At 37.4% G+C, this 19,383-nt stretch overlaps 1 protein-coding gene across 1 annotated transcript in view; it reads right to left on the bottom strand.

Moving 5' to 3' along the window:
- dhrs11a (dehydrogenase/reductase 11a) overlaps positions 1-18,914 on the bottom strand; it is a 30,790-nt gene extending 11,876 nt beyond the window's left edge. Inside the window, exon 1 of the mRNA XM_048186842.1 lies at positions 18,551-18,914. Within this exon, the coding sequence (XP_048042799.1) occupies positions 18,551-18,685 (135 nt within the window). The 5' untranslated portion in view covers positions 18,686-18,914. The remainder of the gene's footprint in view (positions 1-18,550) is intronic.
- Positions 18,915-19,383: the final 469 nt, after the last annotated feature.

The raw sequence follows: 19,383 nt of genomic DNA, 5'->3' as shown, positions 1-19,383 counted from the left end.
ATCACCAAACAAAAATCTCTCCAGTCTTCAAAGTATTAATGTCTGGAGTCATTCTCGCCAATGAGTCGACAGAGCTCACAGATGATTGGTTCTCTTTTTTGGGGACTTAGTTAAGCTTGCGATTGGCTCACATCCATCCCCGAGGGGAAGATGGGACATGAGAGAGAGAAGGGACGGAATCTGTGTGTGTGTGTGTGTGTGTGTGTGTGTGTGTGTGTGTGTGTGTGTGTGTGTGTGTTTCTGGATGCACTGGATGAACCCTTGATGCCAAATCAGAGTAATGAAGCGTTGTTGGTGCTGCAGCTAAAAAATATCCTGACCCATTTGAACATAAAACTTTGAATAGTGACAAAGCCATGATTTTTGTCACCAACTCTCTTAACAGTAATGATAATCTGCACATTAATAAATCAATTAAATAACATTTAAGTGACACATACTACATACCCATGCAGATAAAGTGAACCACTTTTCACTTAATATTAAAAATGATGCATTGCAATAAAGAGCAACATATACGTGTTAACATCTCGAAGAATGTGCTTCAGTGTTTCATGACCCTATAAGAGAAACTATGCATGAAAACAAGAGTCGACAAAATACACACTCACACAGACCTAAATATACATTATCATTTTCTGATATTATTTAAGATTTCAATTAAGAAAATAAAAATTCTACCACCACATTGAAAGACACTCAGCACAGGCTACAGGACGCACGAGTGAAATCAACGCCACACGCTGCATTAACAGCAACAGAACCTGAAAGCACTGAGATTTCATTTAGACAGAGAGAGAGAGAGAGAGAGAGATATAACAGGATGAGTTGTGCTCTCAAATTCACTTACTATTCTTTTCTTACAACCGTATGAAAGAAGGCGCAAGCAGAGCAGGAAAAACCTGGTTTGAAGGAGAGATATTTGGGGAATTCTCAGCCATTAACACACACACACACACACACACACACACACACACCCTTGTCTCCTTTCACCTGTATCAAAGAGTAATTTGGCCTGTCACTGTATATTCACGTCTTCATTAGCAGAGCTGCAGATCTGAGAAAGTGAACAAAAGAGCAGAAACAGCCCAGACTTACACCAGTCACAACAACAACAATCAAACCAGCAGCTCTGGTGCTCAATAAGTTGACACTGAAGTATACAGCATCTACACTACTGTTTAAAATGGTCAGTAATGGTCAGTAATATATATATTTTTTTAAAGAAATTAATCCTTTTATTCAGCAAGGATGCATTAATTTGACTAATATTTCAAATTAATGATAAAACATTCAGCTTTGCGTCACAGGAATAAATTACATATTAAAATATATTAAAAGGAGAAAACAGTTATTTTACGGTAGCATCTGAATTGATCAAACACACAATTGTAAAAGTTAATCTTCCCAACCTCTCACCCATGCAGACTCCGTAATGTCCCCACGGAGAGCCATCACCCTTCTGCTTCAATCACACACTTCAAAGACTCTTGGGACATTGATTGTTCTCAGACATGCAGCCCATAGAAATGGCATCCTTTCCACAAATTCATTGACAAATTTGCTGAACATGCATTTCCCCAATACATTTTGTGTATTATTACTGTTTGTATATTGTTCTTTTGTATATTGTATAGTGTTATGCATGCCTGATGATAGACATACTATATAATGTAGCCCATCTAGGTGGTGTCTCATATAAAAATACTTGTCGTTTAATGACTTACACTTTGGTGGACATCACCATCTCATATAGAATGCATTGTATGTTTGTTATATTTATAAATGGACACAAACATTTCCTACTTGGAAATTGCACCTTTCTCATTGGTCAAGCCAAAACACAAAGGTGTGACTTCTGTAGAGGTTAAAAAGCCCCCACGCAGATCACTTTCACTCTTCTGCCTTTGTTCTTCCTGATTCTACTGATAGCAGTTCACGTGGGACTCACCCGGGCACCACAGCCTCATTCACTTCAAGCCATGCGCAACTGTCTCGATCACAGAGTCAAATTAACAACACAAGTTTGACGTCATTTCTTCATTCAACGCAGAAGATGTTGATTATAACTTCAGCACCATCGGACCGAACCATCAAGAATTTCTCCCGAGACTGCGTATCCGGACGCTGCTCAACAGCTGAGGCATTTGCAAGTATCGTACATTTGAACACTAAACAGCGATTTAGTATTAAAGTGCCCCTATTATGGATTTTTTACACTTTTGTAGAGTGTAACATAGCTGAAAACATCCTGCAGTTTTAAATCTGAAAGTGCACCGTATATATAAAGTTGTCTCTCAAAAGTAAGAGTCGACTCTGAGTCAATTAAAAGAGTCGTTTGTAAAACAAATCCCAAGAAGTTTCGTTGTGACGTCAAGACGAAACATTAGCATATTGCCCGCCCACTTATTGCGCGCGCAGACACCGGGGAAACCTTGAAACTCCTCGAACACTGCAATGCAGGTTGCATCTTTATAAATACATTCATGGAACCATACGACTGACTAATTAAAGGGTTAGTTCACCCGAAATTAAAAATTCTGTCATTTATTACTCAACCTCATGCCGTTCCACACCCGTAAGACCTTCGTTAATCTTCAGAACACAAATTAAGATATTTTTGATGAAATCCGATGGCTCAGTGAGGCCTCCATAGGGAGCAATGACATTTCCTCTCTCAAGATCCATTAATGTACTAAAAACATATTTAAATCAGTTCATGTGAGTACAGTGGTTCAATATTAATATTATAAAGCGACGAGAATATTTTTGGTGCGCCACAAAAACAAAATAACGACTTATATAGTGATGGCTGATTTCAAAACACTGCTTTATGAAGCATCGGAGCACAAAATGAATCAGTGTATCGAATCATGATTCGGATCGTGTGTCAAACTGCCAACGGCTGAAATCACGTGACTTTGGTGCTCCGAACAGCAGATTCGACACACTGATTCATAACGCTCCGAAGCTTCCTGAAGCAGTGTTTTGAAATTGGCCATCACTAAATAAATTTTTTTTTTGGCGCTCCAAAAATATTCTCGTGGCTTTATAATATTAATATTGAACCACTGTACTCACATGAACTGATTTAAATATGTTTTTAGTACATTAATGGATCTTGAGAGAGGAAATGTCATTGCTCCCTATGGAGGCCTCACTGAGCCATCGGATTTCATCAAAAATATCTTAATTTGTGTTCTGAAGATGAACGAAGGTCTTACGGGTGTGGAACGGCATGAGGGTGAGTAATAAATGACAGAATTTTCATTTTTGGGTGAACTAACCCTTTAATACTTATAAATCACTATGTAATGGATTATGAACGTGCACATTAAAAAAAGAAAATGCATGACATAAGTAATTATAAAAATAATATAAATGAAACTATAACTGTTCTTATAATGCAGCATAGGTCTTAAGCCTTTATAAATATATTTATAAAATAATAATACTTGCTTATAAATAAGTATAAATGGAGATATAATTCATTATAAGCATGCTCTTCATAGAAAGTGTTCCCATATTTCCCTTTTGAGCCAATTTGCAACATAATAAATTTTTTAACAATATTACTGTTTTACCGTATTTTAATCAAATAAATGCAGCCTTGGTGAGCAGAAGAGACTTCTTTCAAAAACTTTAAAAAATCTAAAAAAAAGTTTGTGTTTTAGGCTTTACTGGTTCACTTATTTTTATATAAGACAAATACATTATTTTCAAAAGTTTCCTTTTCCATTTGGTTACTTGATCCTGCTGTTAAATACCTACTGTAAAACACATTTACTTCATTTCCATCTGTCTTATTGTTTTTAATTAACTGTGTTGCTTGTGATTTATTTCATATTATATTACTGCTTCCTTGAATAATAATTATTTGAATGAATTAATTGAATAATTTATTTTACCTATATTTATATACTCACTCACACACACACACACACACACACACACACACACACACACACACACACCTGTGATATATTACAGCTGTGCGAAGGCTGGGCTGAATCATTAATCAAAGCCATTAAAATCGAACTGCTAAAATGACTCAAACCCTGCAGACGGCAGGAGGGTCATTAACGATCGATCATTAGCGCTGCCGGCCGCACCCACTGACCTGAGAGCCGCCGAATGAGTTCCTCTGATTATTATTGGAACAGAAGCGTGGAGTGAAGGGAGATCAGAGGACAGGAAGGGTGCGGTCAGCAGGATCAGTGTTGTGTAATACCTCAACTAACCTGTGCGGCCAGATTTCAGCAACCGGCTCCGACTGACACAGATCTATAAATACACACACTACAGAGAAAACAGATTCTGCATCAGCTAAGATTAAACCACTGGACACTCTGCTATCCCATAATGCCACAGGAAAAAAAACACCCAAGTTAATTGTTTTTGAGGTTGTTGTAATTTGTAATTCAACTTAAACTAAACGAAAATGAGTAATATTGCCTTAGCAACTACCTGAAATAATCTGATTAGTGTCATTTTCTGCAGCAGCATTATGGGCAATGTAGTTTTTCACCAGGAATTCCGCTGTTAAACACGATTACTTTAAACATAAGCTTAAATAATGTGGGCTGACGGCTTCAGCAGAAACAAATATCATTGATTAACAGCCTCATAGCTCACAGCAGGTCTGTGTTTAAAAGTTTAGAAGTTATCGTTCAAAATCAATATCCATATGGAGAAAATGAATGGAGTTTTTACATCCGGAAGCCAACTGTTGCACTCTATATACACTGTTCGAGATGGAGACCGTAAGATAAAAGAACGAAAACAGAGAGCAGAAGTAGGACAGAAGAAACCTATGCGATGACTGATAAAGGCTGATGTAAGGAGTGTGTGTGTGTGTGTGTGTGTGTGTGTGAGGTTGAAGGAGAGTAAAGCTGCTGTAATCTCTAATCTGGTCAGTGTTTAGTAACACAGGAATCAGTCGTTCACAGCACTTAAGATCTCAGAGTTGAGTGAGACGAAACACTCATAAAAGTACATGTCTATGGCACTACTTGTGTTAAAATATATCTCTGTCCAAATGATGATGAGATTAGATGTTTTTTTCTTTGCATATGTGTGACAAACAGCACAGGTCATTGTGTCGAGATGAGTAGAACTGCACCGAACACAGCCACATCATCAAAATCAATTAAATTCATGTAATTTAGTCGTGTTTTTCAAGTTTACGAGGTACATGAATTTAAAGGGGTCTTTGATTATGATTTCACTTTTTTAACTTTAGTTAGTGTGTAATGTTGCTGTTTGAGCATAAACAACATCTGGAAAGTTACAACAGATATTTTCTTTTACAGCTTTTTAAGGACTACAACAAACGGCTGGTTTGGACTACAACAAGCTTCTTCCTGGGTTACATCACTGGTGACATCACTAACCCTAAAATGTACATAAACCCCGCCCCCGAGAACACGCAACAAAGGGGGCGGGGTCATGTTTTGCTGCTTTAGAGAAGAGGAAGAGTTGTTGTAGTAGAGTGTTGTTGTCATGCCGTAATTTTACGCCGGACTGCTTCACAAACGAGGGTCAATTCAACACAAAAGATGAACATGACGGCACATGCTAGTGGATGAGTTGAATCAACTCCACAGCAACTACATAAATTTATCCACTAACCATTCAGAAACATCTAAAAGTTGTAACTTCTTCCTGAGTCTCTCCATCAGGGTCGACTCCGGTTTGAACAATGTAAGGCTGAACACCGTTACTGACAATCCTCATTTTGGCTGCGTGAGATTCTCCAGCTTTGTTGTTGTTGAGCTGTTAAAGCTCCGCCCTCTTCTGGAAAGGAGGCGGGGAGCAGCAGCTCATTTGCATTTAAAGGGACGCACACAAAAACAACATGTTTTTGCTCACACCCAAATAGGGGCAAATTTGACAAGCTATAATAAATGATCTGTAGGGGATTTTGAGCTGAAAAATCACAGACACATTCTGGAGACACCAGAGACTTATATTACATCTTGTGAAAGGGGCATAATAGGTCCCCTTTAAATGAAACACACAAAGCAATCTTAGCCAGAAAATTGTTCTCCTATTGTAAAAACTGTAGAAATTGGTGTGTGTGTGATCATTCGGGCGACACCAGTAAGGGCCTGGTTTATTGTCCCCTCAAAGACAATCTTTGCTGACAGAGTGTTTGGCGAGTGTTAATTCTGTGTGAGTGTTAGTGTGTGTGTGTGTGGAGGGAAGGGCACAGCGTGGCTTGATGTCTCTGCCAACACTACTCTATTAAATGTGCCACTGAAGTATCGAGCACTGCGGGAACAGCACTGAGTTTCCTCTATCTGTGTGCATGTGTGTGTGTGTGAGTGAGTGTGAATGTTGGACTCGGATCGAGTATGTGAGAATTTGAGATTCTCTGTGTGTGTGTGTGTGTGTGTGTGTGTGTGTGTGTGTAAGGAAAGACATCCAAATTGATTTCAGCACCACGAGAAGCATCCGGCTCTGTGTGTGTGTGTGTGTGTGTGTGTGTGTGTGTGAAGTTGAGACTGAAAGCCAAGCATTACTGCATTACTCTTACTAAAAAAAAAAAAGAAAGAAAAAAAGCCAAGAGCAGAGAAACAAACAGATGATAATGGGGTTTATCTCCATGGCAAAGTCATCCAGTACATTTAAAAACTGTCATTTCATAAAACTATGCATCTGAAAAATGACAAAACATTTCCTCTTCTCTCGAAAGAATTAATAACTCAAATATAAAACATGAACAATGTCCTATGACATCCATAATTATATATATTTTTTTTGACTATTGAGAAATGTTAGGTATTGAAAGTCTCCTTCTTTCTCTCTCTATCTCTCTATTTATTCTTTTTTTTAAATCCAATTTTTATTTTTTATTTTCGGAATATGGTGTTGTTGTTATTGTTAACCAAATCTAAAACTATTAAAAATGTTTCTGTTGAAGTGAAATAAAGCTGATAATGCATTTAAGTTCAGTCTCATTTATTAACATTAGTTAACTACATTAGTCAACATGAAATAACAATGAGAATATTATTTATTAATCTCAATGTTAATTTCAACATTTACTAATCATTTTTGAAATCAAATGTTATATCAGTTATGCACTGAGAACTATCATGAACAATTGTATTATTAACAACATTAACAAATGCTGAAAAATATGTTGCTCAATGTTAGTTCATGTCAACTAATGAGATCTTATTGTAAAGTGATACCAAAAAACCTAAAGCTAAATAGAATTGTCAAAAAAAAAAAAAAAAGCACATAACAATGTCTAATTACTATAATAATATATAAATAAAACTAAAATAACACTGACAGAATATGACTTTAGAAAGAGTAATCAGGCTGATCTCAGAAAGCAGTGCAACGGCATGAATTCTACATTTATAAGAGACAAATTTAGCAGTGCAGAAAGTCTCCAGCCTTCAGCCGGGAAACATGTATTTACAGCAACAACCCAGTTTCTCTTTCAAAAGTGCTTATTTCAACAGATCTGCTCCAGCCGATAAGATTGACTGAGGTGTCAAAACCTTAGAGGATGTTTAGTATGCACACTCCATAGAGGACGAGCTCAGTGTGCACTAGTCTTTCTGGCCTACTACAGGCACAGGAAATCTTGTTTTGCAATCTTAAGTGTCAACGCTGATATGTTGTATGCAAGGTGATCTCGATCATTTATAATGCTGTATGCCTTTAAAAGTGACATCAGTCTCCGGGGGCTGTTCAGAGAAAGACGCCGTTCAGCTCACTACAGGAGAGCCCGTAATAGAAAGACAGCATGTTCGCACGGCACGTCCTCAGACTGTCTGACCACCGATGGATGAATCCATCTCACGGCACGAGGGGGTTTCGTTATCATGCAACGGCTCAGTATAATCATGGATTACAGCAGACAAAGCCTTTCAGCATATTTCTTCATGCAATTATACGCAGATTACTGTGAGAATAAAACGACTCAATAAGAAATAAAGAATGCTTTAAGTCTTGTTATGAAATATAATCGCATTTGGTTTATTGCGGGGTCGATTCTCCCCTCTCTCCCTCCCTCCCCGGCTCTCATGCGGTGCACTCGATGAACCCGTGTGTGCGTCCGTACGCGTCTGCTCGAGGATTGTGATGTCGCTTAGTCTGCAGAGACAGTGGCTTTCAGAAGATTCAGGATGTCCCCTGGAGGCCAAATAAAGGACATATTGCTTATTTCTACAAGAAACATTAGATGTGCTCCATCTTTCCATCTTTATACACACACACACACATTATATATAATAGGTTCTTATTAATATAAAGGCACAGAAAGGAATGATGAAAGTGTGGTTCATTTGCATGATATTGCATGTGCTGTTCACCTGTTTTAGTACAAGAGTTATGCAAATCAGGTGACTAATGACTTGATCGCGATCTTTTAACAGTCTCAGATCTGTTGAGTTACAATGGGAGAAGCTGAGAGAGGCTGTGTATGTGTGACAGCAGCACACAGGTCGTAATGTCACCTGCAGGTTGTGATGTGTCAGCTCCACACCCAGCGTGGAAAACAGGTCCAACGCTTCACACAAACAAAACATGCAGACATATTACCAACACGCAGAAACATAAAGTGCTTTAAAGCAGTGGTTCTCAACCAGGGGGCCGGAAAACTAACAAAGGATAAATGGAAAGGATTTAAAATAAGACAAAACAAGCATTAAAATAAAAGTACTTCCTCAACTATTTTTTTCTTTGAAGAACCTGGGTTACTACTGTGTAAAGTCAGACTACATGCATTAATGGTTCTGTGAAGATCCTTTAACATCAGTGGAATCTTTCCATGTTCTTTATAGTGGAAAATAGTTCTTTAGATTATTAAAAACATTCTTGTCACTAAAGCCACGTTCACACAGCAGCAGAATACAGTTGTCAGTCCTGTATTTGAGTCCTTAAAGGGTTAGTTCACCCAACAATTAAATTACTCACCCTCATGCCGTTCCACACCCGTAAGACCTTTGTTCATCTTCGGAACACAAATTAAGATATTTTTGTTGAAATCCAATGGCTCAGTGAGGCTTGCATAGCCAGCAATGACATTTCCTCTCTCAAGATCCATTAATGTACTAAAAACATCTTTAAATCAGTTCATGTGAGTACAGTGGTTCAATATTAATATTATAAAGCGATGAGAATAATTTTGGTGTGCAAAAAACAAAATAACGACTTATTTAGTGATGGCCGATTTCAAAACACTGCTTCAGGAAGATTCAGAGCGTTATGAATCTTTTTTGTCAAATCATGATTCGGATCACGTGTCAAACCGCCAAACTGCTGAAATCACGTGACTTTGGTGCTCCGAACAGCTGATTCGACACACTGATTCATAACGCTCCGAAGCTTCCTGAAGCAGTGTTTTGAAATCGCCCATCACTATATAAGCCGTTATTTTGTTTTTTTGGCGCACCAAAATTATTCTCATCGCTTTATAATATTAATATTGAACCACTGTACTCACATGAACTGATTTAAAGATGTTTTTAGTACATTAATGGATCTTGAGAGAGGAAATGTCATTGCTCAGGCCTCATCGGATTTCATCAAAAATATCTTAATTTGTGTTTCTGAAGATGAACGAAGGTCTTACGGGTGTGGAACGACATGTGGGTGAGTAATACATTTTCATTTTTGGGTGAACTAACCCTTTAATACAGTTGCGTTCACACACAGTTGAGTTATTTAAACCCGCATTCTAAAACCGAACTCGCACCTGTACATTTTCAGGACTCGTTCTTGGAAAACTCACGCTGTGTGAACAGAACCGAACTAGATTTTCCATTGGCTTTGGGATTATTGCAGAAAATAAGGTCTTATGATTCTAAGTTTATGATTCTATTCTAATACGTTTTTGTTCATCATGATAATCTTCACAAATGAAAACTGAATTTTGAAGCCTAAATAATACATTCGGGAGAAGAGCAAAACTTAGGGTATAAACAAGGTCACGTGACTTACACGTCACCATCACTAAGCTTCCGACAACTCTTCCAGTCTTTATTTACAAACATCTTCCCTAAAAGTTTGAGTTAGAATAGTTTGCAAGAGCGCGGTTTTGAACACAACGAGGCTGTGAAAAAGACATAGATGAGTTTACCCGTTCGGCTGATGATGTTTAATGTCCTTTTTCAAGTAAAAGTAAGTAAAATCACGAGGGGGTATTTACTGATGCATTTCATGTCATATAATAAAACGAGACAATGTCTTGAGCTTGTGTTCAACACAGACCTTATTTCAGGCATTTAAGTTTAACCAAAAACCCACCGAATTCAGGAAGATGGAACCGCAAGTGCTAAAATGCTTAGTTTTCAAGTTTTGGCCTACAAAAGTACATCGTCCAGCATGCAAAAGACAACAGATTCTGAATGGAGTTTGCCGTTAAAACATCATTAAGCAATATAAAATGATCAAACAACAAATATTGGTTAAAATAGTTCAGCTTGAACTTCTCCAAATTTTAACCAAATGAAGCATCTTAGCAGGTGGCTGCAGTGAAACTATGATTTCCTATAATGCTGTCTCAATAGGAAGCTCACTAGATTTTGGAAGAGGGATAGAAAGAGTGCATGCAAGTGTACATCAGCAAACATGAGTGAAGCTCAAAGCACAGTGGGAAAAACCCTCTTTACTCGAACTGCGGCTGGCAAACAGCCCGGCGCTCACAAGAGAAGCAGAAATAAAAGAGGAGTCCGGTCCGTCTGAAGGCACCGCAGTGACGCGCTTAAACAAATACAATACGCCGCCTGCCAAGAAGACAGAATTCATTGGCTGCAGAGCCACGATCCTCAGCCACCGGAAGACTGTGAGTCTGTGAAGGCTATTTGAGGTCTGATTAAGTGCCTTTTACGAGAGCCGTGAAACTTGGCGTCAAATCTGACGGCCGGGGCTTTTTCACAGATCTAATAGAGCACAGTTCCCACTGCAGTCAACTCACTGGCTTCATTTATCTGTAGAAATGATCAATTCAACATTACACAAAAATAAATAAATTGTACACACTGCTCTTTGCCATACAATGAAGCAGGGTTTCCTCAATTATGATTTGACTATTTTAATTTAGTTAGTGTGTAATGTTGCCGTTTGATCATAAACAACATCTGCAAATTTACGACGCTCAAAGTTCATATTTTCTTTTACAGAAATCACTTTTTAAGGACTACAACAAATGGCTGGTAGAGACTACAATGAGCTTCTTTCAGGGTTGGTGACATCACAAACCCCAAAATTTACATAAACCCGCCCCCAAGAACACGCAACAAAGTTGTAGTAGAGTGTTGTTGACATGCCGTCATTTTACGCCGGACTGCTTCACAAACGAGGGTCAATTAACGATTAAAGATGAACATGACGGCACATGCTAGACAATGAGTTGAATCAACTCCACAGCAACTACATAAATTTATCCACTAACCATTCAGAAACATCTAAAAGTTGTAACTTCTTCCTGAGTCTCTCCATCAGTGTCGACTCCGGTTTGAACAATGTAAGGCTGAACACCATTACTGACAATCCTCATTTTGGCTGCGTGAGATTCTCCTGCTTTGTTGATGTTGAGCTGTTAAAGCTCCGCCCTCTTCTGGAAAGGGGGCCGGGAGCAGCAGCTCATTTGCATTTAAAGGGACACACACAAATGGCGTGTTTTTGCTCACACCCAAATTTGACAAGCTATAATAAATGATCTGTGGGGGATTTTGAGCTGAAACTTCACAGACACATTCTGGAGACACCAGAGACTTATATTACATCTTGAAATAGGTCCCCTTTAAGATATTATAAACATTAACATCATATGTATTGTGAAAGCACTATATAAATAAATTTGACTTATTTCCAAGTGTGCAATTCCTTTTAGGGAAAGATGAAAAGAGAAGTGATTGATGGACATTTGCTCATGAATGGATGGAAGGGTGGCTGATGTCATCCTTGTTTGCCCTTGTAATCCGACGCATTATAAAAGCGCCCACAACTGGTTTGGTTACGCATGCTTCGGTTGCAACAAAACGTACACAAAAGCCATCAATTACTGTAGCTGACAACTGGAATAATCAGTTCAGAGAACTGTGCTTTGAGGGAGCTGAGATTGACTCCAGACAGGAATAACAACATAGCAAAGTGACATTTCCTATTCATGCACACCATCTAACACATGCAAATATGTGACATTTGTACATAAGTGTGTGATGTTTCTTTCATTCTGCTGAATGTCATTTAGGGAAGAAAAAAAAAAAATCAGTAATTAAACTGCATATGTTTTTGTAGACCTTGAGTGCTTTATGCACTTATACCAACATGCTTAATGACCCAACAACAATGTAAGATGTCTGCACAATCCCAGCAAATGGGTTGTTTTGACCCAGCAAAGAGGTTAAATGTTTGCCCAACCTGCTGGGTAGTTTTATTTAGCCCAACTATTGTTTAAAAATTATTGTATTGCTAGCCTAAAATGAACCCAAAATAGGTTGTAACTTAACATTTATGAATAAGTTTAATGAATAATAATTAAATGATAAACATTTATTAAATTGCTCAAATGTTCACCTTTTGATTGATTGACTGTTGTCTCTAGTAATTATGTCTCTGATTTTTAATTTTTAACCTATTTTGGGTTCATTTTAAGCCAGACATATAGTCATTTTTAAACAATAGTTGAGTTAAATAAAACTGACCAGCATGTTGGACAAACATTTAACCCAACCACTGGGTTAAAACAACCTAATCGCTGGGTTTGTCCATATTTAACCCAACTTGGGTTGTTTTTAACCCAGCATTTTTAGAGTGTAGGTATGTAGAACTCTAATCAATTCTCTCTTTTAGGAGAAAATAGCTTTATTTGTTGTGCACTTTGACACTTTGCAGAGCTTTTACATAATATTATTATGTAATATTAAAAAAAGGATATTGGGGCACTTTAAGCTAAACCTGATCAGTTTGGTTGTACAAGCAAAAAATGAGTTCATTAAAGAAACCCAGAAAACAACATTTATATTAAACGTTAAAATCATTGGGGCTTTCATTTGTCTTGATGGCAAAACTTAAACAGATGTGCACAAGACATGAATAAAATGAAAAAAACGCATAGAAGAGCCGATTTTTTGTGTTCATGCAAAGCCAAAACTGGGGTAATCTGCAAAAATCTAGTTGTGTCCATCAGGATTTGCCTCAACGGTTCTCCTCAAATCACCCTATACTCCCAAAAAAACACAAGTTTGAGTAAGCATAACCGGTGTAAGATGTGCATGTAAATGCCTTCATTAAAACCTGATTTTATATATTCTTGTAACCTGTGCAAATTCATAACTAAATTAGGAAACAATCTGCCAATGCACAGAGCTACCTCTAAAGCACAAAGTCATTAAGAGCAATCAAATGATTTAACCAATCAATCATACCTGTGGTTTGCCTGAAGGTCGTGATTAAGACGCTGCGGTCTAATGGAGATCAAACTGATCTCAGCAAGCACTACTAAACGCTAATGCAATGTTAGTTAATGCAATGCAATGTAAAATATGTGTGCAATAATGTTTCACTGATTCCCTACTCAGACAGTGTGCGGTTTGGGACGAGGTGAAGGTGTGTTTGACTGCTGGATTTCACTTTGCTTCCCATAGTGATAATCACACTCTAAAAAAAGCTGGGTTAATCCAACCCAAGTTGGGTTGAAAATGGACAAACCCAGTGATTGGGTTAAATGTTTGCCAAACCAGCTGGGTAGTTTAAAAATGACTGTATTGCTCGCTTAAAATGAACCCAAAGTATGTTGGAAATTAACATTTATTAATATGTTTAATAAATGAATGCTTATTAATAAGTTTAATGAATAACAATTAAACAATTCACTTTTATTAAATTGCTTATTAATAAATGTCCACCTTTTTATTGTTATTGTTGCCTCTAGTAATTATGTGTCTGATTATTTATTTCCAACATGTTTTGGGATCATTTTAAGTCAGCCATATAGTCATTTTTAAACAATAGTTGAGTTAAATAAACCACTGGGTTTGTCCATATTTAACCCAACTTGGGTTGTTTTTAACCCAACATCTTTTAGAGTGCACATAGTTTGAATACTTTTTCACAGATGTTGTTTATTAGCTGTAATATTTGTCAAACACACAGACATTCAAGACATTTTCATGAAGCAACAGAAACACATTTCATTCAATACTTTATGCACTGCTTAATACAGCGCCTGGACAAGAATAAGATTCAACATAAGCCATGAGACAGAGTTTTAATTTGATGAACATGACACAATATAACATTAAGATTACATTAAAAGAATTTTCACTGCTATAAAAAAAATTGAGTAAAATTTGTATAAATAAACATGTGATCATTGTTATCAGTGAATTCGGGCAATCGTGAAACAGCTGTGACATCACCTGAGCTCATGCAGCTGCAGAATGAACCAGCCGACTGCTCTCGAATCATTTACTTTGATGGCATGTCAGTCAAAACTTTTAACAGGCATCCACGTCAAGTCAGACATTGATCGGTCTGCACAGCGCTGCATGAAGCCGAACACACCTAAAATGTGCATTAACAGAGTTGAGAAGCGACTGAAAGTTCATCCCAATCAGCCATGAGCACTCAACTAAACACCAAGGTCAGCGGAATATTCCAGCTTACTGATGTCATGCGTGATACAAAGATCATGACAGCACCAGTGGGCCTGCATGCACTGAGTCATGCACCACATGTTTCCTAGGAATCGATTGAGCTTGAAGGACAAACACTCATAGAGGCACTCTTACCACCACTGCAGATTTAGCCTAAATTAACATCTCATGTACATATATTATATATATACAGTACAGTCCAAAAGTTTGGAACCACTAAGATTTTTAATGTTTTTAAAAGACGTTTCATCTGCTCACCAAGGCTACATTTATTTAATTAAAAATACAGTAAAAAACAGTAATATTGTGAAATATTATTACAATTTAAAATAACTGTTTTCTATTTGAATATATTTGACAAAGTAATTTATTCCTGTGATCAAAGCTGAATTTTCAGCATCGTTACTCCAGTCTTCAGTGTCACATGATCCTTCAGAAATCATTCTAATATGCTGATTTGCTGCTCAAGAAACATTTAATGTGTACAATTGTACAAAATATTTGTGTACAATATTTTTTTTCAGGATTATTTGATGAATAGAAAGTTCAAAAGAACAGTGTTTATCTGAAATCTAATCTTTTGTAACATTATAAATGTCTTTACTGCCACTTTTGATTGATTTAATGCATCCTTGCTGAATAAAAGTATTAATTTCTTTTCAAAAAAAATAAAAATAAAAATTCTTACTGACCCCAAACTTTTGAACGGTAGTGTGTAATGCTACAGAAGCTTTGTATTTCAGATAAATGCTGTTCTTTTGAACTTTCTATTCATCAAGGAATCCTGAAAAAAAAAGTACACAACTGTTTTCAACATTGAAAATAATCATAAATGTTTATTGAGCAGCAAATCAGCATATTAGAATGATTTCTGAAGGATCATGTGACACTGAAGACTGGAGTAACGATGCTGAAAATTCAGCTTTGCATCACAGGAATAAATTACTTTGTCAAATATATTTAAATAGTACACAGTTATTTTAAATTGTAATAATATTTCACAATATTACTGTTTTTTACTGTATTTTTAATTAAATAAATGTAGCCTTGGTGAGCAGACGAAACTTCTTTTAAAAACATTAAAAATCTTAGTGGTTCCAAACTTTTGGACTGTACTGTGTATATATATAAACTGCCCTCCAAAAGTTTGGAAACGCCCTAGAAAAGTAGGATTTTGGACAATATTGGCATGAATCCTTTTTAATTTGTGATAATTTTGCACTGATAAGGGACAACACAAACTATGAAAACATATTTTATTACATAAACAGTTTATCTATAGAAAAAAACTAAATTTTCAATTCATCAAAATATCCAGCATTAGCAGCTATCTGACCTAAACTGGGTTCTGATTGGTTCATTGTATTCTAAACTTAATTGCCAATCAATTGTTGAAGCTATTAAGGTGTGCTGACCCAAAAACCTTTTACAAACCTGGGCCAAGTTTAAACCAGTAACCAGCATCACAGCCGGCAAAGAGGCATGTCTGACGTTGACATGTATATATTGCCATTATTATGTAATCAAAATGAAAATTATTATTGCTGGTCTTCAATGATAATGTCAAGTTACTTTAATGTATTTGCACTAAAAAATTATAAGGATTTATGCTGATATCGTCCAAAACCACACTTTGCCAGGGGTGTTTCCAAACTTTTGGAGGGCAGTGTGTGTGTATATATATATATATATATATGTGCGTACACGCACACACACACACACACACACACACACTCATGGAAAGTAATTAAGCCATTTCCAGTTCCAGATTTGATTGGAGCATCGAGTATCTCACATTAAGTGATAAAGATCAATCCAATTAAAGACACAAGCCCTCATCCAGCACTCAAAGTGAGTTAAAGTGTGTGGATGGATTTATAAGTGCTGTGGAGTGAGTTGTAGTATTAATGGAACAGACTGTTGTCTGACTGGACTGGGCTGAAGTGCAACTAGTGTACGCTGAAATATGCCAGTACATCCTCTCTAGATAAGATAGATAGATAGATAGATAGATAGATAGATAGATAGATAGATAGATAGATAGATAGATAGATAGATAGATAGATAGATAGATAGATAGATAGATAGATAGATAGATAGATAGATAGATAGATAGATAGATAGATAGATAGATAGATAGATAGATAGATAGATAGCTCAAGCTTCTGTTTGGTAGGTATCTCTGGTTTTCCTCATGGAGTGTCCTGGGATCAGCGATCCATCAGCTCAAAGGCTGCCATGGGAAAAGCTGATCCTGGAACATAACGGATGCTGCCAATGAAGGCCCCTCATCAGAGCCGCTTTCCATTCCATCCAGTCTCCCATAGCGACTACATTATTACTCCCTCAGAGTCCCTGTTTTTTCATCACTATCCTGTTCCCAACCCTTTCTTACTGATTTTCCCAGTCTCTCTCCGTTAGTTTGGAATACAAGAGCGGGGCTGCAAAACTCAACTATACTACTGATGTTGGCAAATGCACCAGTGAGATTTCACTGTTATTGGTGTCAAATGTTAGTATGTCAGACTCAAAGCATCTGGCTACTGTGTGTGAATGTTTATATTCTTGGGAGACAGTCCTAAGCTCAATGTGGCCCCAAAAACACACACACAGAGAATACAGGCTTTCACACAGTTACAGTGGTGCCTTGTGATCAGACGGACACAAAGATCGCCTTGTCTCTCATCTCACTGTGGAAACGCATCTCATGAAGTAAAGATGTACTGTATCTCGATCTCTGTTGTTGATAAAACCTGCCGAGACCCTCAACTCTGCTCCTCAATGACGGTTTACGACACAGACAGACTGACAAAATGAGGCATTTCCAGGAACGAACTGGAAAATCAAAGCTGCAGTAAATCTGAGCAGCGTGTCATAACTTTCAACCTTTGTCCGTCATAACAATATATCACAAACACACACGTGTTAATATGAATGGACTGTGTTGTACAATCAGCAACAGACACACAAAAAACAGAAGCACTTTAATGCAATCTCAATAAATCAGCAGCGAGAAAATAAATCATCACTCACTCACAGCACTCATATTATATTAGAGGCATCAATGACAAATTTATCTTTTGAAATAAGAAAGCATACTATAAAAACACTGTATTTCCCCCCTAAAACAGACACGACAAGAAGTTTCTTGTACACACAACTACACAACACCTGGAGACTTTTGAGAGCTCAAGGGCTGGACTGAAAACCCCATTAATGATTGACATGACATTATTCATTGATTGACAGCTCATGAGGAAGGGCTGAGGAATGTTGCAGCGAGACCTCGTTGAACAAAAGAGTGCTTAAAACAGAATATTACCACACAAAATATGAAAATAGCTTCATTTACTCATCGTCATGCTGTTCTAAACCCGTATGACTGGAACACAAGAGGAGGTGTTTTGAAGAATCTCAGTGACTATGAATATGAATCATACAATAGATTTATGTGACTAACACAACTGATCATTTTCATTTCGACTGAAGCTTCATCAGAATTCTCCTCCTTTTGTGTTTAAAATGTCATGAAGGTGAGAAAATATGTTCATTTTAGGGTGAAAAACCAAGTAATGTTATATTTAATGATAGTTTTATAACTAAAACAACTCTCAACTAAACTTAAACTTAGCAAATTACGCATTTAATTGCATATGAACTGTCAAATGAAGAGCTCGAGGTGATTTAGAAGAGTAAAGTGGGCGGGGCGAAATCGATCAATACTTCCCAGGCGATCAATCAATCAATCACTTTAACAGGTCAAGTGTCATTTCTCCACACTCAACTCATAAATAAAGGATAAACGGTCTCCTTGGGGAGATGATGATGTTCACTCGGACTGCAGTGAGCTAACACGAGTAGCACTACACACAGATCATCATCTCTGAGGCCTTTGAGCACTAACAACTCGCTTTAAGATCGTTTACCTCGATTTTGTCCACGTTCCGAGCGCATCCGACCACCTTCATGCCGTGCTGGACGAGAGCGCGAGCCACAGCCGCTCCGATGCCGACAGACGCTCCGGTGACCAGCGCGACTCTCCCCTTCCAGCGCTCCATCATCAGCAGATACAGTGTGTCACAATGTAACAAAGAGTTCTAATCCGCGCCGGAATGGAACAATGTATCAGATCAGACTGCGCGCGGCTGTTACTTTGTTTCAGTCTGTGTCGCGCTCGCACGCAGCGCCCGTGCAGTAATATCTGTGATTCAGAATAGTATCAGTCAATGTGTTTAGGGCGGGAACAAATCAGTCCAGCCCTCCCTGATGTTCTGTCGCTAACACCCAGGAACAGCTCGACACACACGGATCCAATCCCCGCAGAACCCGCGATTAATTATTAACGACAGAAGAAAAGATAAATATTAGGTTGCTGTGGACGCCCGCGCGTTTTTTTTTTTTTTCACTCATCAACTCATACTGTATATACATTAATGTCCTCTGATTCAACCACTGATTTTGACTCGATACTTTTAAAAACGGTCATAAATGTCATTATATGTGACATTATTTTGTCACAATGATCCACGTGTAGCCTATGATATTAATGTTTTCAAAAGATTATAATAATAAGTGTAATTTCTCATCGGTTGTCTAATAAAAAAAGTCATTAAAATTATATTGAACGACGATATGTTGCAATTTGGCATCAGGTGACAATTGTATACATATATAGATTTATATAGATCTCGTTTGTTAACTTTTATTGTCTGTATTTTAATGAAGCATAAGGAGGAAACAGAACAAAACACGCCATCTA

Source organism: Megalobrama amblycephala, linkage group LG4 (assembly GCF_018812025.1).
Source record: "Megalobrama amblycephala isolate DHTTF-2021 linkage group LG4, ASM1881202v1, whole genome shotgun sequence".
NCBI classification, from domain to species: domain Eukaryota; kingdom Metazoa; phylum Chordata; class Actinopteri; order Cypriniformes; family Xenocyprididae; genus Megalobrama; species Megalobrama amblycephala.
This window is presented reverse-complemented; position numbering and strand designations above follow the sequence as displayed.